Below are 23,128 nucleotides of genomic sequence, written 5' to 3'. Positions count from 1 at the left end.
AACGAATCTATTTATAAAAAGTGCAAAATCATATTATTAAATAGCCAATTTTTTATAAAGAAAACTGTACAAATTTTCAATTTGCTTATTAATTTTTTGAAATATCATTTATCTACATTTCGAATGCAGGATTAAAGCCATAAAATGTGTTACACTCACAAAAGATGACTGATAAAATATGAATATCATTTATTGGTTCGATTAAGAGCTAACAAAAAACATAAACATTTGTAACGCAACAAAAAAAAAAAAAAGAATAAAAAAGTAGTAGTTTTAATATTTATATGAGTTGTATATTTTACATGGACCAAAATGTGCTCAGCTTGAATTGATACAACATAGCAGAATTTTTTTATAGAATTCATATTAACTTCAATATATAAAGAACGATGCTTGATTATTATTGCTCCGCTTCAGGGATTGTCGTCAATTTTTTCCTCCACGATCTATTTCAATTGAAAATTTAATGAAAATTTGTATTGCCCATCAAAATCTTAGTTAGTAGACATTTTGGCAGTTGATTTTGATTTTTGATTATTCTCCGAAATTAAGTTTAGTATAAAGAAAAAAGAATGTATCATCAACGCAAATTCATTCAGTATAGTATTAGTTTTCGTTTATCAAAATTATTTGGGCGGACTGATGCGAATGAATAATAATATGATAAAAAAGTTTTAAAATCTATAGATCCACTCCATATATAGATTATATATAGTGGAGAGATATAATTTTAATTTTGAAAATGCCGGCAATTAATGATGGAATTATGGATCGCCATTCCTTAGACTATTCTCGCTAGAAGCTATGGAAGTACTTGATGTCGATGAATTTTTCATTCTATGAAAAAAATAATATTATATTTATGATTAAAAAAAATAAAATTGATTATTTTTAATTTTTAAATTGATTATTGATTGATAATTTTTCAATTTCTGCCTTTTATTTTATTTTTTCACATTTCATTTGCTGGCATGTCAAGATTTTGTCGTAAAGGAATACCGATTTACATGCTCATGTGCTTTGAGGGCCTTGTTTCGGCCATACGCATGGGAATTGGAACCAAAATGAGCATCCAATATTTGTGTCCGTAAGAATATATGGCAATACAAAAACGGAATCTGAAGAACGTTACATAATTTTTTTTTTGTATGGAGTTGTAAAAAAAATTTATGTAACGTTCTTCAGATTCCGTTTTTGTATTGCCATATTTATTCTTACGGAAACATTTCTAGCAGTTCAAATTTCATCGCAGAAAGCTAAACGAAATGTGGGAGTACGCCAAGATACAAAGTTACGCATTTATGTATATAACTGGGTTGGTATGGATTACTTTGATAGATAATCTACATTTTGTAAATGAAGATTACTACCATGTAAATTACATTTTTTTCATGTAATGTACAAAATTTGTAGATTATTCAATTTTAGCTAACAAATATAAAGATGCAAAACATATCCATAATGATGATCATCATCGAATTATTATTGAAATAAAATGAAAATATGGATTTTGAGGTTATATATATATAGCTTCAAATGCCATAAATTATGGCTCATAATGGGGACGGCTAATTTTCAGTAATGTGGTATACATATATTTTGGACAGAAAATGGCATCATTCGATAGCTCACTACAAGACCTTTCCAACGAAATGCATATGTTCGGAGTGTGTCACAAGGAGGCAACTTGGTGACCGTAGGGTCAAAAGTCAAAAAGTGACTTGTGGAGTCCGGCGGCCAAACCGAAAAGTGCCATAAACAAAAAAGTCTTAGTTTTTTATGTTCTTTAATCGCAGTATGTTTCAAAAAGATTAAATTCGAGTACACAAAATTGGCCACAGACACACTGTGTGTCACACACAGCACATAGACAGACATTTTGATATTTCATAGAGATTTCATATAAAATTTGTAAAATGCGGAATTTTTCGAATGGATTGGTCGACTTTGACGTTTGGAGTATCTTTGAAAAGGTATTAAGCTCTAGAATCAGAATATCGATGTTTCAGGGATCAACGACCTCATTTAGTGCTATCTATGGCCTTAGAACTGAATTTTGACCCTTTTCTTGAAGGTATCATATTCTGAAGACAGGTAGACCCATTTTGACATTTTTTCTTGATCTATGTTTTCCAATCGTCATTATATCAATCGGGGTCAAAGGCCTTCTAGGTCTGGATTTCAAATATTTCGTGTATATATAGCGAGTCTTTCAACACACTAATGTGGTTTCGTCACTCGCGCGAACTGCTGTCCGCTGTAATGTTCGATTGTCTGAAGCAATGGGTTCTTTTTGAATTTATAGGCGGGTGTGCCTCTTTTTGGCTCTAATCGAGCTTCCCATGAAGCCACATTTTTGCCCATTTAATGCTTATAAATTTATAAAAATTGTGCAAAAATATATATCTATTTCGTGGAAATATATATGCCCGATTTCTACTATAAAGTATAATCTAAATCAGGCTTATATGTTTGGTTAATTTGAATATAAATAATAAATATTCGAATCGACCAAAGATATATACCTGATTTCGGTTATATTTTAAAGTAGAAATCAGGCGTTCACATTTTTTGAAGTTACTTTTGAGAATCTTTGTATGTTGTCCTGAAGGAGAATGGTAAATTTTCTTTAAAAAAAAGATAACAGAAAATCTCAACGCTAATATCTGATTTTGATACTTAAATATAACCGAAATCGGGCATTGAATTTTCAGTACGAATTCGAAAAAACATATAGCACGATGTCAACCATATTTGAATATCAAAATCAGGCATAAATATTTATCTATGGAGAAGGTGAAATTTTTTGCCTTTTATTATCACTATCTTTTTATAAAAAGTATGCAAAAAAATTTAAGTGCTAGATGGGTTTAAAAGATGGCACGATTTTATATGTTATTTTTTATAAAATTCGTACAAAATGACATTTGGCACGAATTGGATTTAAAATCTCTATATTTTTCGTGTGAATCTCGGGTGGTCTTTATAATGCTTCGGGTTGCCCATTGGGATGAACTGGGAACATCTTCACAAAAAAATCGAATCAGCTCAAACAAATGGAACATATCAAATAAATTTACCATCTAAGGTTTATAAAAATGATTTAGTTTGAATGTAAATCAATTTGATCACTGATTAAGAAAACGTTAATTAGTGAAAAAAATATTATATTTATAATACAATACAAAAAAAAATATTTTTTACTAATGTTTTCTTAATAGTTTAAATGTTATGAGTTTGTTGTTTTTCAGAGTCTTTCAAGCTCGTTAGCATGCTCGTTAAAGCACACAAAATTTATTTGTTTTATAATTACGCATAAATTACCTTGAATTAAAACCATCTTCTTCAAATTCATCTAGAATAACATTATTCTTCGATTGTATATTCCGACGTGCTAATATTGCAGATGTTTCATATTGCGAATCTTCAGATGTATCACTTGAATCACTAAAGAGCATCACAGAAAAAGCAACCAATGTTTTCATCAATGAAGAACCACATTCACTTAATAAATAGAAAGTTTGATTATTACCTTTGAGTCGAACCATCATCATCATCGTCGACGTCTTCCATTGCTTGCTGTAAATCGGCAATTCGTTGTAATGCCAAACGAAGGTCATTTTTTAAAGACGAAATTTCAGATTGTGCATTTTCGTATTTCTGTTCCATATCTTTACCTAGGGAAGTTTCAAATAACAAATGTGACGTGAACAAATAATCAAAATAACCAACTGAACCAATGGTAATAATAGAAAAATATTCAATAATAATTATTAAATAATAAATTTACGTTTTGCCATATGATCGCTCTCACGATTCGCAAGCTGATTGGATTCTTCTCGCAACTCTCTATGAAAAGGAATTAATATTTTTTTCATTTATTTTCTTGGTTTTTTTCACTTTTAGTGATTCATAAAAAGCGTTGCAAAAAACAAGCAAATGTTGGTTCTTTAAATGAAACAGAATTCAATATTTTTAAACGTACCTCAGCGACTTTTGAACTTTTTTCAAAGAATCTTGTGCAATTTGTTCTTTGGCTTTTGTTTGTGACGCTTCCTGTTGTGTCTTGTCCAGGGCATCTCTATACCTATTGAATTGAACCTCGAGGCGCGATCTAGTTGTTTGCTCCAATTCCAAACGTGATTCCAGCTCTTTTACTTTCATTTCCAATCTGTAATAATTACCATACCATTGCCAGTAACGATTTCCATACCTTGACATTTTTTTAAAAAAACTTACCGTTTAGTTTGAATATTTGTCGACGTATCTGTGATACTTTCAACATTTTCTAAACGAGTTTCCAGATCTTCAACTTGCTCTTTCAGTGAGTTTCGCTCTGTTTCAAGCTCAACTATCCTTATTTCACTCTGGGCTATTGTTGATTGTTCCAAACTTAGTTGTTTCACAACGCTTGAATATCTCTTCAGAAGTTCGGCCATTTCTTCTTCATTTTCTTCGAATTGAATTTGTAGTTCACCCTTTTCGCGTTGAGCCTGAGCTGCTTTGGTTTCGGCTTCATTTCTGCTTCGATTCGCATCATCCAAAATTAGTTGAAGATCGGTCAATTCAGTTTCAATGGTATTTTTCATTTTCACAGCAATGGCTCGTGCTGTTTCACTATCTTCAATTTGATTTTTTAATTGACGTACCAAAATTTTGCTTGGTGAATCGGCTTTCATTCGTTCAATTTGCGCTTGGCAATCTTTTAGTAGAGCCTTATACCTGAAAGGTGGGGGAGAACAGCAAAAGAAAAGAATGTAAATATATTAGAATTAATGCATGAAGATTATTGAGAATGATAAAAATAAAAAAATAGCGCTTTTACTTTCTTAAATCACGCTTCAATTTTTGATGAGCTACATCTTCAGCCGCTCGATCAACACGATCTTGTTCTTCGACCGACTTCAAACGACGCTCCAACTCATGTTTCTCGCGCAGTAAAAGCGTTCTTTCTTCGTGTTCTGTTTCTAGTTGGCACTCGAGTGCTTTGATCCTCCTTTGATTCGTTCCACGAATTTCCTCTAATTCATCATCCCTTTGTTGATTTTCACGGCGTGCTTCCTTTCGCATAGTTTCCAATGACATTTCTAGACGTAGTTTCGCTTGCTCCAACAAAGAAATTTGACCAGCCATTTCATCGAGTTCTTCTTCTTGTTCTTTGCACAGTTTTTCTGCTTCTATTTTGGTCTTTTTCAATTGAGTAAATTCTTCTTCGCTTCCACCGACATGTGTCATTTCTTCAATTTCACTTTTTAATGATGATATAGATTCTTCTTTGATGTCAAGCTCAATTCGTGCATCCTAAAAAAAGTTTGTGTGTCCAATAATAAAATCTTGTTGTTTTAATATAAATGTTAAAACTTACAGCCAACTGCTGTTCTAAGTTGAATTTTTCGGCAATCAACACATCCTTTTCTCGGCTCAAGCGCTCTTTAGATTGCTTTTCTTGGCGTACAGCATCCTGCGAAAATAAATATATGCGTTAAACAATATTTCATATAAAAAACAATTGTACAGGCGTGTCAAAAATTTTCGGGCCTGACATATAGAAGGTAATAATTACGAATTGTTCTTGTGCTGTAATTGAAGTACGAACTGTCACTAATATAGCAGAAAAAAATTGAGTTGATATCTGTCATAGTATATTTTCTACAGCATGGCATACCAAGCAACCTCGATATTTTTAGAAAAATGGAAAAAATCAAAAATCATGTCGAGATTTGATATTTCTTAAAAGATGGTACATCATCAAACGATTTCAATCGCTTCTTGCGTGCAGTTCATGGGGACCCTCCTTCGTCGTATACCATAGTCAAACATTAAGAATAACCTCTGCAGTTGTACAGAGATTATTGAAAGGTGACTCTCACACTTTTGCTTCAATAGTGAGAACAATTCTAAATCTGATGGCCCCAAATCGAAGTGTCGTTCATGAAATATTCCAAATTCTCAAGGGCACGTTAGCTGCGACCCTCAGCATCACAGCAGACAGTGTCTTTAATATACCACATGATAAATGTTGCTTGGAGAAAGTTTGTTCGCGAACATTCGAAAAGTCTTTGAATTTTTTTTGACAGATGAACACTTTTCTCTTTGTGATGGATTTCTCATGCTTCTGGAATGTGGTGAATAAATCAATTGTAGTTGGCAATGAAGTCTGGTTCCAGTGCTACAAATCAAAGATCAGAACGAAGAGAACGCAGTGGAATACAGTGGTGGCAAGGTATCAGTAGAAAGTCGCCTCCTTACAGGTGCTTTGTAACATATGGCTTCCGTTTCTAGGATACAGATGGTATATTGATGGTTGGCTCAAGAGATGTATAAATTGCGTTATGTAGTAGAAATAAAATAACGCTTTCTTCTGGACAACATTTTGTCTTCGCATAGCAGCAGACGAATGAATGTTTGGGCAATGCACCTTTCTCAACTGAAAGTGCATCCAACTCTACCATCTATCGTATTTATTGTGGCCGGCCCCTAGCTAGTATTTCCAGTATTCAAACAGAAAAAAGTGTCGCATGGGAAAGCAATATGAGCCCGAAGTGATGAAAATGAACGATATTTTCAACCTATGGGAGGACTAAGATACCGCGAGTGGTTTTCAGCAGCACTGAAAGCATTGGGGTATCGAAATGAATGTGTCATTCGTGTTCAAGAGGACCATATTAAATAATAAATATATTCGTTCAAAAATACAATGTGTGTTTCTATGTTAGGCCCGAAAATTTTTGACACTACTGTATATTGTATTGAATCATAAACCTGTAGTGACTGGCTTTCAGCATCAAATTTCCGTTGTTTCTTTTCCAATAAATTATTACGACCATTTTGTTCATCCAAGAGCATTCGCAAATCATTCATCTCGCTGGATAACTTTTGAGCCTTACGCTTCCATTGACCGACAACTTGTCGTTGCTCTTCCACCTCTTCATATGCATCTGACAATTTTTTCTCCAGTTGTTTCTTCAAGCCAATCAATTGATCTAGAGGTAAATTCAATATGTTTTTTTAATATATTTATTATTTTAGTTAACTTAAAAAATGAGTCTTGTGTATTTATTAGCATAATAAAAGATTAATTTACCTAAATCATGATCGTGTTGAGTTTGTAATCGTCGTTTTGTGAATTCTAGTTCCTTTGCAACTCGTTCATATTTCATTTTATAGACACTGCTGTTAAGCCCATCATCATTTTCAGCATCTTCATCTTCGGAAATGCTGATGGTTAAAACACAAAAACCATTCATGAATTGAATAATTACATTTTTTTAAAAATAATGTCACATCTTTGAAATGAATAATAATGCACAACATAAAATAAACACCAAATTATATTATCAAAATGAAAGAAAGCAATTAAATTAATTTGATCACACATTTTCTTATCGTTCAATTAATCAACAAACTGACTCACCCATTTAATTCGGATTTAGCGCAAATGAGTTCCATCTCTAACTTCTCCGACATATCTTGCAAACTGCGCACTTTGTCTTGTTGTTGTTGCAGTTCTTTTTCCAATTTTAATCTTTCAGCTGTCTCAGCCTCAAGCCTTTCTGTCGTTATATTTGATGTGGACGTTAGATCAGTTAGATCGGCCGTCATTTCGGACAACTGAAATGAAAATGAATCGTATTAAATCAATTTGCTTTCAATGGGCGAAAAAAGTCGCCGAATTAGGATTTATTCAAAACGTATACCTATGTCACTTTTGAAATTATTTAACAAAACCACTTTAGTTTACAAATTTAGTTAATATTGCTTGAGTTGCTTGCCTTAATAGATAGGTTATGTAAATATCAACATTTTTTCATCAAAACTTACTTTAGAATTTTCTCTATTTGCGTTTTTAGCGAATTTTTTCCCTATAACGTTGAAATAGATAAAGAATCTCTCGACTAGCTAGGTAGAACATTTTTCTAGATAAAACATTCAATACTTGTGTTTGTAGATAATGTTTATTCTTTTTCCATTTTTTGGTGTTATCTCACATGCTATATTTAATGCCGATTGTATACCCAAAAAAGGGGTTTTCTATTATTTTTGTTAGTGTCGGTGTATTTGTCAACGAAAATAGGCTAATGATCCGAGGCGTATGCGGAGATCGTTAAGACACAACTTGTGGATAAATATGGCTATGCCATAAAACATTGAACTAAAGGAGAAGTGAAGTCTATATATAATGTCCGTGAAATGTGTGGAAATTCGTAGGAAATCCTATGGCTGCCTTTTTTACTCGCATTAATATGCACATTTAATATAAGACTAACTTTTTCACCAATTTCTTTGACCGAATTTTCCACAATAAGGAAGACATTTTATCATTTTTTTAATGGCGAATGTGTATAGACTTTACAGGAGTTAATCTTTAAAACAAATACTCAAAAAATAGCTTAAAACAACTACAATATTCAATGTCTATGTATCATATAAGTTGTATGTTAACTATTTTTATTTACTATTTAGGTATAGATTATTCTAACTATTCAAACATTTACATAAATCAAATATATCATGATATATTTCGAAAAAAAAGTGCGTCACCAAGACCATCCATCAATTGTGATAATTAAAAGAAGTTGAATTTATCACGTTCGTTATTTGTGAATAAATACACATTCATCAAACACATCTATTCTACTTGATAATAGGTTGATCATTTCACATGAAAGAAGCCTTGAGCTCAGGTTGTCGTTTATATTTGTTGACAAAACATATCAACTTCACATTACAATATCTATTTTCATGCACAACTAAGAAATTTGAGACATTGTTTAAGGTCAACGCAATTGTAACAATTCATTTAAAAAAATACAATATTTTCGTAGTTAAACGTAAGATTACGTAAATACGATGGTAAAAATATTCTGCAACAAACACTTAATGAACCGTGATTAATTAAATTCTGAATTTAACAAATAACGTTTTTATTTGAGACAAAAATCGAAATGCCATCCGAAATCCGAATTGTTATTAAATAACTAGTGCAGCACTCACACTGTCTTACGTGCTGCTTGCAATGAGAATAAGTTAGAACTGCGCACAAGCAAACCATTTCTTTAGAAAAAGCACACAAACGAAACCATACAATTATCCGCACATCAATAACTTCAAAAATTTTGCCTATAGAAGATTATTGAATGAAATTAGTGTTTTACTATCGAGCAACTACTAAAAATACTCAAGTGGAAAGTATTCAAATGAGTTAAAATCAATTTAACTTAATTCAGTAATTTAGGTGCATGTAATCTTTCATTATTTCGTGGAGAACAATTGAATGCTTGGGAATAATAATGAAACTTAATTTTCGTTCAAACTGAAGTGTCCCTTCGAAATATTTCCAATAAAAGTGTCCCAAGTTTATATGGCAAACTATATACAAACTTGGGACACTTTTATTGGAAATATTCCGAAGGGACACTTCAGTTTGAACAAAAATTAAGTTTCATTATTATTCTCAACCATTCAATTTTAAGGCATGGCGCAATAAGACCGCAGCCATACGAATTAACAAATTAGTGCAAAGTGGTATTTTACTTGTTTTATTCTAATGCATTTAATTTGAGTAGAGTGCTCAAAAAAGTGTGGGTACGCATCTAGGGGCAAATTACTTAAAAATTACCTTTCTATTATTTAATAGTTGTTATTGATTCTTTTTCGATTATTTCGATTATTTGTCGATTATTTTCGATTATTTGTCGATTATTTTAAATTAATTCTTTTCTTTTGTGATTCTCTCCTTAGTACGCATCTAATACAAACGATTCGATATTTTGGTTACTGGTTTGGACCTCATCAATTGCACAATCAAAAGTTTTCGATATATGTTAAATAATGCTCCGAACATGCTTAATTTGTATGAAACATACATAATGTATCCAAACGTTTTGTGAGACCATTATTTTGTTTATTGTGTTCCAAAATCAGATATGTAAAACTATAAATGGATCAATACAACATCAATGCAACAAATCGAAAAAACAACAAGGACGAAATTAGTTTAAACAAAAAATCTATACCATAGATGATGACGTAAAAAAATTAAGGGGGGGGGGGGGTTGATGGCAAAATTCTGTAGGGGGTTCCTGGATAAATCCATTGGGGGTCCCTGAGGAAAATATTTTAGGGGGGTCATCCGACCCCTAGGAACCCTCGTCATCACCTATGATCTATACTATGAATGTTATGTATCGTAAGACAACGATTGTATAAAAATAAATGACGAGCCGAGCACCAAGTAAATAATAGACATTAATCGTATTAATTCTATGACTAACTTTCAGTTTTTTATGAAAATAAATAAACAAACAAAATATTCTTATGATCTTCTTACATATTGAGAAACATCATATGTTTTTATTACCTCCTCGTCAATGATTGTGTCATTCTCGTCATTAGTTGTGGTGCGACTACTGTTAATGCTAAGAATTGACCCACATCGCTCTCGACAAACGGAACTAGAACGCTCCGTCGGAGGCATATTATGGGCCATTTGATAGGCTTTGGTCATGATATTTGTGACACTTTTCGACCTAGCCAAGCGTTTCGACATTTCGTTGTTAACATTGTACTGATCTTCAATAATGCTAATTACATCACAGGTATTTCGTGAAACAGAAGCAGATCGACGGCAATGATTTCGCCACTCTTCATTGATGTGGTCGGTGCGATTCAAAAAATCACTAATCTTTTCACTCAAATACCGCGATGCTGTCTCTACTTCAGATAAGTGTGCCGGTGATGGTCGGAATTGTTGATATACACGTTGATTCTTACATCCGAGCACAAATGACAATTTTCCGTCAAATATGGTTGATGCGTTGTCCAGCATTTGCAATTCACTCAAATCAATAGTTTTACATTCAGTATATGCTTGTGGAAAAAGTCTTCTCGGTGTATGTGATCGCAACGATCTACGTGAATCGAGTGAATTGTTGCTGGATTGTAAGAGTAATGGACTTGTTGATCGAAAACTCTGAAGCGAAGAGTTTCGCGACAACGACAAGAAATTGTTATTGTTGAAGTCAATATTGTTTGGAGTACGCGAAGGAGGCAATGAAAGTTTAGGAATATTTTTTGGTATATTTGACAATTTTTGTGTCTGTATCTGCGTTAAATCGTTTAATGTCGAAATAGGTGTAATTTTTCGAATAGTTTTTGGCACTTTTGGTGGTAACGGGGGTCGTGGCCTAATCAATTTTTCATCCTTTTCGTTATTTGCGATTGGATCTATCTTCACTACTGAATTTATTGTTTCTTTTACCAAATCATTAACCAATTGAGATTCTGAATGAGGCATTTTTTCAACAAGATTTTTTATTCACTTTTCAAACTTGTATAATAAAGATTTAGCACTTATTTCACATTTGAAACAAAATTCGTTTGAACAAAAATCGAAATATTCATCTCAAAGCAACGGGTGTGTGCATTATGAGAACGTAATAAACAGACTAAAAAGCGCGTTGAATCGTTCGCATTAATGAACAGCCGCTGATTTTCATTTGGTCATACTCAACGCTCAAACACGTAATGGGAGAGTATCTTTCACTATCTATATAACATTGTCTGAGAAAAGCTCCTTCGTTTCAATTTTATTTTATTTGTGTCGCCAGTTTTCGACGGTTTCGCTGAGACTTTGAAATTGGTGTGAGCACCAAACGCGATCGTGGTTGTTTTTTTTTGTAGAAAAATATTTTTTTTTTGTTTTCTATAATTCTATCTTGTTTTCTAAGTTGTAAGAGAAACAAGAATTTTAAAACATCGATCGCAATTTTACACTCGACTGTATAATTGGCTACCGGTTAAATACATATCTTAAATTAGATCAAAACTAATGCCTGCAACGGTTCAAATTCGAATTAGATAATAAACACAGTCTAACGCGTTTTAAAACATAAGCGCACAGTTTGGGTACCCAATGTAGGATGAAACGAGAACAACATGCTATAGCTACGTTACGAATTCGAATACGTAAAGAGAATAAAACGACAACAACGAAATAATAGTAATAATAATAATAATAAAAACAAAAACAAATTGAAAACGTAGAGAAGCGAAACAATTAGCGGCGAAAATGAGCGATGACAAAATATTATTTTTTGTTGCTTTCTATTGTGCAAAGTTGTACGAACATAAAATTACACTGCATGCGGATTATTTGAGATTCGCGTGAGCTCTTTCTTCTCTCTTGTCGTAAAAAAATCTAATAATATCACAAATCATCTGTACGTCAGATGCAACAACAATAGTCGATGGTATGAAGTAGAAACAAAAAAAGTAGTTTATATCAAGTGAAATCCACTGAGAATAAATGGCTTGCGTATTTGAATTGCAGGAAATGTAAATTTAAACCTGCCGACAGCAGAGAGAAAGAGGGAGACACATGCACAAACATTTTGCAGTATAGTGCATTGCGATGGTATCATGTGCATACAATCAGCTTGTGAGTTGTTGTTTTGTTCCTCTTAATTTTTTTCTTCGGTTCGTTTGTTTTGTTTTTGTCTCACGACGGTGTTCTTCGTGGTCAATGTTTTTTTTATTCTTGTTGTCATGGATTTAGTTGTGTAACAGCGTATGTCGCATGACCTCTATTAAGATCACTACGATGTACAACCGGTTGCTTGCCACATACAACAGCAGCAGAGGCAATTGTATAATGGGGCATATTTTGTTTTATTTATTATTTCAGACATCACTGTTCAACATACAGAAAGAATAATCATATATGATGTATACTGCATGTTGATTTTAAAAATAGTTCAACTTGAATGCTTACATCAATATATCGCGGCTATTCAGACTTATGTACAATTCGTTCGAGTGGAAACATAGAATGCGCAAAGCGGCATGGTAACCGCTACTTCATATATAAATTAAATATTGTTATTGATTTCAAGTTTTCTCTTACCAAAACATACATTAAAAATCTAGATAACATGTTTTCAATTCATAACAAGAAAACAAGTATACATTTTTCAAACTCAAGTTGATGGAGTCCCGTTATTTTTAACTTCCGATTCAATTGCTATCCATGAAATCATTTGAAATAGGTGCGTGTATAAAATGTTACATACCTTCAATTCAAGGCGGTTATTATCAGTCTTCAATGCATTTCGTTCGTTTTCATATTTCTCTAGTTTGCAGCGCAATGTTTGCAGTTCATCGCATGCCAATTTCAACTGTTCTTCCGTTCTATGAACATTCAATAGGGGTATAACACGAATAAATAAACGCCACCATGGCCAGTCACGCACCGTCATGAATGCACGCACATTTCGTTGAATACATTTCACCGCTAATTCTTGAACTCGTCGTTGTCCAATTCTTTTACGTATTATATAGCCACGGCATGCAGCTTGAAATTGTGTTATTCGATCAAAGAGTAGCTCATCGCGTGCTGCTTCCAATTGGTTCAAAATACCGCATCTGAACAAAACTAAACTAATGCCAATACGATACGTTGAAGGATCAATTTCATTAGATGTGAGAATCTCTTCAACAGATGTATTCTTCGAAGAAGCATCGCCAAGCAAACCAAAGCGGCGCACAAACTCGTTCAATGGAACAGTTTCAGGGAAACCCAAGCGATGAAGACGTGCTGCTTCAAGTATCTGCGATCCACGCAATTGACTTCGAAGCAATGGTATATTGACCAAGTCATCATAAGGATTAATAATATTACCATTGGGAGATGCGACGGTTACTGAACCCGCATTATGTTGCAGTAGCAAACAATGCACGAAATGTTTTTCGGTTCTACGAAGTGTGTCTATGATAAAGCTGTAAAAAATGAGGTTTTTGTTAAAACGCAAATAGAAACCGAAAATTATTATTGTACTTACTCCACGAAGAATTTTAACTGAAGCACGGAGTTTTGTTTGATACCAGCCGTCGCAAACGATCGTTTGATACTTGAAATTCGACGTAAAGAATGTGTACTTTCTGTGATACTATTAGAACTACACATAATAAAACCCGATCCACGTGTTAATGCTCCACTGAATAAACAATTTATTTCATTTTTGCTACTATCTTGCAGTAAAGTTGTTGCTAGTTTTGTGACCGCATGTTCCCTACTTTTCTTTACCCAACCATCAACCGAATACAGTACAGGATTTGTGCCTTGAAAATGCTGAAGCACGAATTGTTTTCCAATCGGTGAACGACGCAATAAATATTGATGCTCACGATCACCATAGTGCGAAAATAGACGTTCTAAGAATGAATCATCATTTGAACCTGGATACATAGACTCTTCGTCGAGAAGCCATAGTAGTCCCCTTCGATCTTGTTCACGTAAATCACGTTGTGAACCCCGAACCACATGATTTTGTGGTGCTTTATCAATCAAAGATACAAGCTGATTTGGATCGATCTCTTGTACGATTCCCTCCGTATTGATTTCGACTAGCTCTTGAGAATAACGGTTTTGTGGCGTCACCAGAGAAGAATGATGGAATAGGGATTGTAAACGCTCTTGTAGATAGTTGAAACGAAGATCAGATATTGTTGCACCATTTTGAAAGCCGCAGCTTGCACCATTTTGGAACCCAGGCGCATCGACCAATATAATAGATGCCACTGTATGAACAGAGCTGCAAATCGATTTATTTATCAGCCCAACAACAGCTGTCATAGCCTCGGAATATAGGCCAATAACTAAAGCTTCCAAACTATCCCATGCCATCTCTTCCATACTTCTACTGGTATCGAGCATGGTGGCATTCAATTGATTGCCATTAGAAGCGTTTGAAAAGGCAGCATTCGTCAAGTTTTCCATTGAAATTCCTAAAATGTCTGCAGCTTTTTGTGCGGCTATAGGATTTGCAAATTGAATCCGCATATTGTTACCAGTACCAACTGTGAAAAGGTCATGAAGTGAAATTATATTAGATTAATTTTCATTTTTAAAATTGTAATTATAAAATTGCTAACCTTTCGCAATGCCAGCTATTCCCAAATGAACTATTGAAGCTAAAACCATCCAAATCGCCTTGACATTTGAAGTTTCGATATTCAATGCTTCAAATGCTTGGACTAGGCGAATGAATTCAGCCGTTGCTTTTTGTTTTTCTTCCATTTTTTGTGTAATTGACACAAATGGATTGCTATTATCGAAAACGAGTCGGTCTAATCCGAGTTCTTTTTGCAAAGAACCTTCTGCACCCACAACTAAACGTGATAAAACATGAAATGACTGATCACTTCCTGAATGACGACCAGCTCTCGATTTTTCGGCGAGTAAAATCTGTTATTAATAAAAAAAACATTTAAATTCAATTCATTTGTTTTTGATGAAGATTTTACCTGAACCGAAGCATTTGCAATCATACCGGTGTTGTCAAAATCTAAACTAAAAAGTTGCGTGAATCGTGTTGCATTATTGTTCATACATGTTTTGGTATTTCCAAACGCTTCTAATATGGTATTAATTGAATTAATTTTTTCGACTGTTAAAATTTTATTTGTTGAACCAGCGGCGAGTACCAAATAATAAAGAGCGTGCTTGAAACTGGTCGTTTTACCACTTCCCGATCTTCCTAAGAAAATAAGACTTTGATCACGGCGTGTTTCTAGCCTGAAAATAATAATAATAATAAAAAAGTAATGATTAGTTTGAAAATAATAATAAACATAGGGGGGAGACACCAAGAATAAATTCCGAATCCACTATATAAATTACTAATCCAGCTATTCCACTAATCCAAAAACACAAAAGTGGAATCGAAACTTTTTTTCCTATTCCATGCACTGTTTCCGTCAAAAATGTTAATTCTGCTATTCCACACTATTCCACACTATTCCACTAATCCATCAATAAACGTCAAAAGAAATGTCAAATGGATTTGAAGTGAAACAATTTTTGCTATTCCATGCACTGTTTCACTATTCCACGCGAATCCATTCACGTACGTTGCTATTTCATTGAAATTTCTCGAATCTTTACACTAAAAGTCTAATCCTATTCCACGTGTCTACCCCCTAGTAATAAACGAGATAAAATTATAATAAAAATATCAAATTTACAATGATCGATAAGCTGATTGTGACGTTGAGTAAATGTGTGGTGGCATATCTTCACTTTTACATCCTTTGAACATGGACACAACTTTCTCTGAATATAATGATAATGGTGCCATCGGGTTAACTACAATCAACGATGGTCCAGCCATGGTGTGAATCAAATTATTTGCATAGCGCTGACGTAAACAATGTAGTACAGATGCTTCATTCAGATGCTTTAGCTGGACTAGATCTTCAACTAGATCTAATGAATGCGGGTTGGCCTGTTCCAAATCATCTTCATCGACGATCATTTGTTCACCATTGTGCAATAGCTGTACACAAACTTTTTGTAAATCACTGATTTTTTTTGAACATTTTATGGCAGCAGCAAAACCATTACGGTGTATCAACCAAAATTTATCCTGACTGACATCATCGCTGGACTGATATTCGGTATTCTGAAATTGAAAATAGAATTAAATTAAATATTGATATAAAATACATGTGATGTCAATTCTATGTGCATTTTGCACTTAACTAGAAGAAACTTACGTGATTCTTGAAACGTTTGCTGGCACTTCGTTTTAACGTATTACAATTGGTTGCTTTGTCGGTGACATCAACACCGGCATCGTTAAAATGCATACATCGCCTTGACAACTCCACCAGCTCCGAAACCGGTTGAACTTCCACCTAAAAAAAATCATGTGGCTTATAATATCATTTCATTTAAATTATAATTAAGTTGAACTTCCACTGATATCTGTTCCTCGCTGTTCTTAATCATTTCGATTATTGTTTCTCTTGGCAAATTCTCCACACAAACACCGTTCACTTTGATCAATCGATCGCCTGGTAAAAGTCCCGTTGTATTGTTGCTATTAGTACCTAAAGTAAGTATAAAAAAGCGAGAGAGATTTTCATGAATATATAGGATAGAGAGGAATGCCCTGGAATATTGGGGATCTATCCACACTATGATTTGACAACATTGTTCCATTCTAATTTCAATAAATCGATATTAAAAAATAAAATACATTCGAATTTATAACTAATTCTCACCGGGCTCAGCAAATATCACCGGTTTAAAGGATGGTGCCATTAATGATTCATTTCGATCCAAACATATTGCCTTTCGTAAACTGAATCCAAAATCATTTCTTGGTTTTTGTCTTTTAATAATCAGAGCACGAGGTGCTGGCAGTCGAAGTAATTTAATGGGTGGCAACGGTAGTTCAACACCATCGAATGTCTGCACACGCGACCAACGATGAAAACTTTGTGATTCACCAACCGGACTGAATAGTATGATTTAAATATAATGATAGATAGACAAACTTAGAATATTTTAAATATTTTTATCAATACCTCAACGAAAATGGGGGCGTAACAAACGATGAATTCGTCGTATCTGTCAAACTCTCTGCGCTTGGTGATGCCGATGTCATTATCAATAAATTTAAATTTGAGTTCTAAACAAATAAGGAAAAAGTGAATAAAAATTACTAAATAATTACCACATTAATTAAATTCAAACTTATAACTTAATGAGAGTTAAGCCCGAACAAAAGTGCAAATGCTCGCAAAGAGTTTTCATTCAAGTCATAAATTAGGTGGGCTCAACAACATTTTATGTGAACGAATTGCTTTTTGTTGACTATTTCAATATTATGCTGTTTCAGGCAAATATTTGTTCCTCTTATTTGTATTACAATTTATTTTGGTTATTTATTCAATTAAAATGTCGTAGGCATTTCTTGCCACTATAGCTCGTGGGTTTGAATTTCATTTTATTTGGACGAATTATTAATGGTTCTTACCTCTTCTGAGTTATGATTCTCAGTTGATGATCGCTTGTTTGATACGTTTTCATAGGTGATTAGTTCATTATGTAAAGTGTTTTTCATGAGTGTTTCAACTGTTGTATCTGTAGATGTATTCAGACTATTTGCTGTTCGATTTTGTAAATCTCTTGATCCAATACTGGTGCGGGGACCTTTCAAAATTCCACGCTTTGGTGGGACTGGTGGTAGAACTCGGACCTTTTATTCAACACAAAAAATTAATCCGATGAGATGTTGCTTTCTTAAGAACGTTTATTGTAGACAAAAGTCGATTTTACTCTAAATAAATGAATGTTTCCCGTTTTGTATAGATTGAAAAATAAGAAGAGACAAGAAGTTTATTGAACGGTGCTCTTACAACTGATTTTATTCATCAAGACAACCGTTGCTTTGAGCTTTAGAACTAATATAACAAAACTAAAATGGCATGGAGATGGAAAATGAAAAATACTATTATATAAAATTATCCAATTCAGCCAAGTGAAAAAAATCGGAATTTATTTTAAACACAAAATACGCACACGTAGCCAAAGTTAATGATCATAACTAAGTTAAAATGAAATAAAGAGTCTTACACTAGTAAGACGAACTTTTCTGCACGGTGGTACATGCGTATTTTATTAAGCTAATTCAAAATAATATTTGTTCGATTTTTAAAGCTTTTCAAGCGAAACCATAAAGTTCGAAGTCAAAACATATTTTCGATATTTAGAGATTTTTCACACATTCATCATGAACCCATTTGTATGACATTTAAAAGTATCCTATTTTCTAACAAAACGCTATAAAATGATGTGGATTTTTGTATGGCAATCATGCTAATACATCAAAAAATAACATGTTTGGCATTTTTGAAAGTCTCCTTGCGATTACCACCGATTGAATTTTAGAGGGAACAAAAATGCCAAACATGTTATTTTTTCATGTGTTTCACCAAAACGGATGGAGCATCTCGATATCATATACTTTTTTATTTTTGGGCCAGTCTAGTGTTCAAGTAAACATAAAATATGACTTTTGGAAGAAAATTGGATTTTTTCTCTAGCCCATCAACCAAAGTCGCTAAAAATGTAATGATTTTTATTCCTCGCAACCCCCAATCATCATGTAAAGTCTTAGAATATCTAAACAACGTTTCTGGGGGGATGGTAGTCGTGCTAATTTTGTGGGAAGAGACAACGAACAACCATGCTCAAAACGGCCTGTTTCAGGTTCTGGGTACATGATTTTGAGGTGTCGTAAATGTAGACACATTGCAATACTTTCCCCTTACACACTAGATGTGAGCAAAAGTAAAAGATCGCATGTAATAATAGTAAAAATGGCACGAGAAAACTGAATCCGATTAAAGTTTTCAGATACAATCAATTTTCTACACACTTTTCACACGAAAATCACAAAATTTTTGGATTTTTTCTACAAACTTTCAGAATGTTATTTTTTGTGACTTTGAAAAGTGTTTCAAAAATATTTTCATGGCAAAACTAACATCAAACATATTTTTTTAAGCGTTTGGTTAGAAAATAGAATGAAACAATGCCATACAAATGAATTCATCATGAAAGTGTTAAAAATCTTTTGCGAATACTTCTGCATTTAAATTAAAGAATATTTCTATGGGGAACATATTTTTTGGCTTCGAACTTTACGCTTGAAAGACTTAAAAAATTGAACAAATATTATTTTGAACTAGTTAAATAAAATACGCAGTGGCTTTTCGATACGACATCTGCCGATACGACAAAAAATTGAAAAATGCACAAAAATGAATTTTGATAAAAATGGCCGAAACTATAAAAATTCTTCTACATAGGCTACGAAATTAGTGACTAATTTGTGACTATACGTAGGTTGCTCCATATATTTCTAGAAAAGCATATACAACGCAATCGTTTTTTATCAAAAATGGCTTTATTGTTTTTCAAAGTATTCGCCATGATGGTCGATACACTTTTGCATACGCTCCAACCACTTGCCGTAGCATTCGATACTTAAGATAGTTTCTGGAACAATAACCGATTTTGGACGACCTTCACGGAATTCGTCGATGAGCGAATGACGACCACGATTGAATTCAGTAAACCAGTGATAAACAGTGGCCTTGCATGGAGCTTCATCGCCAAAGATCAAATGAAGTTTTTCAAAACACTGTTGTTGAGATACACCCAATCCAAAGTCGTAGTAAATTATCGCACGAAAATTTTCACGAGTAAAATTCATTTTTTTGTTGAGACGCAATTTAGATGTCACTGTAAACAATACAAATAGCGCGCGTATGACAGAACGTTCTGAGATCGTTTATGCTACCAAATGTTAAACTTAACGAATATGACAATGGTTTGTATCGGACAACACTAAATATTGCCAATTCTAGAAATATATGGAGCAGCCCTCGTAAAAAACAAAAATGTCATCATTTCTATTTGTACAATTTCACTGAAGTTTGACTTTCAATGAGAAAATCGAAAAATTGTGATTTCTGTCACACACGTTGTGTCACAAATTCAAATGTTGACATTTTTGGAAGTCACAAATTGGTCAATAAAAGATTACACCATTTCTTTGGATCTAAGTAGAACTTTTGGCCAATTGTCGAAATACTATAGTCACAAAGCTTTCAAGGCAATCGCAAAAAATGTCCAGGCTGGATAGAGGGAGTCGTATTTAAGCTTTGAAATTATCTTCTAATATCCTTCCAAATCCACAATTTGAGTACATGAGCATGGAAAAAATTTCAGCCAATCAAAAACCCTATCAAATCGAAAGTATTTTTTCTCTAGAAAACCCTTAGCTTAACGAAATTTCTTCGATTTTTTTATTTAGCAAAAAAGGTTCACTTTTGTGTGAAGAATCCCAAGCAAATCGAAAGATTTCTCGGCTGCATCCATGCGTACGCCCCGCTGTGCCCATTTATGAATATAGAAAATTCTCTAAACGAATACGTAATAGCAACAAAATTAGCTTGAGTGAAATGTAAATGCATGAAAAGAACGCAAAGAGAAACACGAAAAACCGACGATGTTAAATTACATTGATATTGGTAGTTAGATACTTGTATTGGCTAGACTTTTCTTTTTTGGAGACACATATCCAATGAGTGTGTTGGCTATACAAAGCATACGCCTTGGTTTAGAGTTCATGTGGTTAATTTATCATTTCTTCCACATAATATGTTTGTCTATTATCTTGACTTGTAATCATCAATCTGAATTTGGACAATTTTTTAACGAAATAATCTAAAGAAATCAGGAAATATTTTTAAAAGAATGATCTCAAGAATTTCTTCTAAATTAAAGTAATAACACAATTACCTTATTTACACCAACAGATTGAAGCGATGTTTCGGAACTATCCGAATGGGAAACATTAATCGACACAACATGATCGCCAGCATCACTGTTGTTATCGATTGTTGCATTTGCATCAGCCATAACTTCTTCGACACCACGATCGCGTTCAACATCCCGATCCAAATGAGCAAAAAAATTTGCACTATAATCAGCAGTTATACCACTCGGTAATTTCTCTTTTTCTTTGCGACGACCACGGATTTTTAATGATCTTCTCACCTAAAATCAATTTAAGGTAGAAAAAGTTCGTTTAAATTTCTTATTTTTTTTTTTTTTTTTTGGTTTTTCATAGTATTTATTGTTATTCAAAATATGTATTCTGAACATTTAACGGATGTTTATTGTTTTTTTTTTCGTATCGGTATTTATTCTAGATGATTTTTAGTGTCTTTTTTTTGTCGTAGAACCAAAATTGATTTGGTATTCAGCTTGTAAAATGATGATTGTTCTTAATTTTCTTAGTTTAAATTGTTTATTCATAAAGTGATTTGATTTGACACAGTTCAAAACTAATGGAAAAAACTGACATGTTCATTTGTATGCAAATTGAATTTTAAAATAGGTTCTATATGGTTTTGTGTTTGATTACGAACCCAACGGACAAATATGTAACGTTTTTAGGACATGTTAACGTTAAAAAATGTAACGCTTTGGCCCGGTTTAGTGGTCATTTCCTTATCAAAAGGAACGTAGATTTTGTGTGTAGTTTCCAGTATATTTACAACTTCCAATGGAATGATTCGTTCCACTTGTTTACAACCATACAAAAACATACTCTGACCGTATAATATGATCGCCACCCAATATGTGTATTGTACGTTAAGTTTTTGTATTTCAAATTTAATGATTTATTTACCGCAAGAAAATCCATTCTCTGCAAACAAATTAGATTTGAGTGATTTGATTTAATTTTCTGCAGAAGAATTTTTTTTTAAACGGCACTTGGCATTTATTTTTTTAAATACTTTCGTATTCATGAACGTATATGAATTTCGAATTTCGAAATCTGAAAGACATTCGAATTGAATTTGACAGTTGCCGTTCAACCATCGTCACTTTGAAAAAAGATGCAAACATCATAATTTGTTTACATTTTAAAATGTGCTTTGTTGTGAGAATGCATTGTGGATTTTTAGTTCAAACAAACAGAATTCTTTCTTCTAATTTCAACGTAGATATTGTGAATTTGCAAAGAATAGATTTATTTACGGTGAATTTTGTGCTTGTTCTTGTTTTGTTTTTAAAATAACAGAACATTTCCAAAGTCACACAGTAAGAAATCAAAGCGGCATTACAGTGTATTTTGTATCGAATTGATAGGAGGTTCATTTTAATTGTGTGGAAGTGCATTCTTCATTTTATATGTCTTTGTTGTGTGAATTTGACTGTGTATTAACTTCGAATTTGATGCCATTGGATTTTTGACTGTCAGAATATTGCGAATCGAATTCAGTTTAGCGAAAAATCCTCACAAGGCAAGTTGATTTAAACTGTTTGGCCATTCAATCATTGTTATTGTTGTACTCTCTATTGTGTGTGTTTTGTGCTTTGAAATTGCGATTTGACGTTGTGTGTAACCTTCAATTGTTTATATAATTATTTAACGCATTTTTTCTTTCTTTTTTCCGTTTTTTTTTTAATTTTGAAATAGACTGCAAAATGGGTCGCCACAAGGCAGCAGATCCAAACGCCGACCAAAGGTGTATAAAGCAAGGACTGCCATCAATTATCCGAGAACGATATCACGATGTTATTATCGTGATCATTTCTATTCTGTCTATCAAAGCAACGAAAATTGCGTGCCTGGCATCATTACTCTTTCTCATGAAAGTAAGTTCAAAAATTTCATTTGTTTCAGTTTTTTGCTTTGAATAAAAAAAACATCAACTTCTTTTTTAATATTTCATCATAAATTCATCATATCATCCGAAT

General features: G+C 33.2%; 2 protein-coding genes across 4 annotated transcripts; both read right to left on the bottom strand.

Moving 5' to 3' along the window:
* Positions 1 to 257: 257 nt before the first annotated feature.
* Positions 258 to 21,419, bottom strand: LOC116349865 (unconventional myosin-XVIIIa). Of its 3 annotated transcripts, none has more exons than XM_031781482.1 (22): positions 21,158 to 21,419; positions 17,823 to 18,044; positions 17,371 to 17,474; positions 17,065 to 17,300; positions 16,760 to 16,890; positions 16,555 to 16,695; positions 16,024 to 16,460; positions 15,304 to 15,574; positions 14,932 to 15,244; positions 13,839 to 14,856; positions 13,071 to 13,776; positions 7,415 to 7,611; positions 7,085 to 7,218; positions 6,763 to 6,983; positions 5,366 to 5,461; positions 4,826 to 5,301; positions 4,240 to 4,722; positions 3,986 to 4,171; positions 3,791 to 3,849; positions 3,533 to 3,677; positions 3,325 to 3,447; positions 258 to 837 (listed from the first exon to the last, which is right to left on the bottom strand). In XM_031781482.1, exons 1-22 carry the CDS (start codon positions 21,275 to 21,277, stop codon positions 765 to 767), a joined length of 5,892 nt encoding a protein of 1,963 aa, XP_031637342.1. In that variant the 5' UTR covers positions 21,278 to 21,419; the 3' UTR covers positions 258 to 764. The 3 variants fall into 3 exon arrangements, with proteins under 3 accessions (XP_031637342.1, XP_031637343.1, XP_031637345.1); XM_031781483.1 differs by having other exon boundaries at positions 258 to 446; XM_031781485.1 differs by lacking the exon at positions 258 to 837 and adding an exon at positions 2,781 to 3,083.
* Positions 10,052 to 11,912, bottom strand: LOC116349868. The gene is made up of 2 exons (XM_031781492.1): positions 10,361 to 11,912; positions 10,052 to 10,171 (listed from the first exon to the last, which is right to left on the bottom strand). The coding sequence occupies exons 1-2, from the start codon at positions 11,294 to 11,296 to the stop codon at positions 10,160 to 10,162; spliced, it is 948 nt and encodes a 315-aa protein (XP_031637352.1). The 5' UTR covers positions 11,297 to 11,912; the 3' UTR covers positions 10,052 to 10,159.
* Positions 21,420 to 23,128: the final 1,709 nt, after the last annotated feature.

This window comes from Contarinia nasturtii, unplaced genomic scaffold (assembly GCF_009176525.2).
Source record: "Contarinia nasturtii isolate CC-2019 unplaced genomic scaffold, AAFC_CNas_1.1 Cnas_scaffold_3175, whole genome shotgun sequence".
Classification (NCBI taxonomy): Eukaryota; Metazoa; Arthropoda; class Insecta; order Diptera; family Cecidomyiidae; genus Contarinia; species Contarinia nasturtii.
Note: the sequence above shows the minus strand (reverse complement) of the source record. Positions and strands in the feature narration are given on the sequence as shown.

What these genes read in the sequence shown, in the direction of transcription:
- LOC116349868 (XM_031781492.1), bottom strand. Translation starts at nt 11,296, where the DNA reads ATGCCTCATTCAGAATCTCAATTGGTTAATGATTTGGTAAAAGAAACA.
- LOC116349865 (XM_031781482.1), bottom strand. Translation starts at nt 21,277, where the DNA reads ATGGCTGATGCAAATGCAACAATCGATAACAACAGTGATGCTGGCGAT. An exon ending in GGTGATATTTGCTGAGCCCG is followed by an intron (nt 16,891 to 17,064) that starts GTGAGAATTAGT and finishes TACTTACTTTAG; the next exon opens with GTACTAATAGCAACAATACA. An exon ending in ACAGCGAGGAACAGATATCA is followed by an intron (nt 16,696 to 16,759) that starts GTGGAAGTTCAA and finishes GATTTTTTTTAG; the next exon opens with GTGGAAGTTCAACCGGTTTC.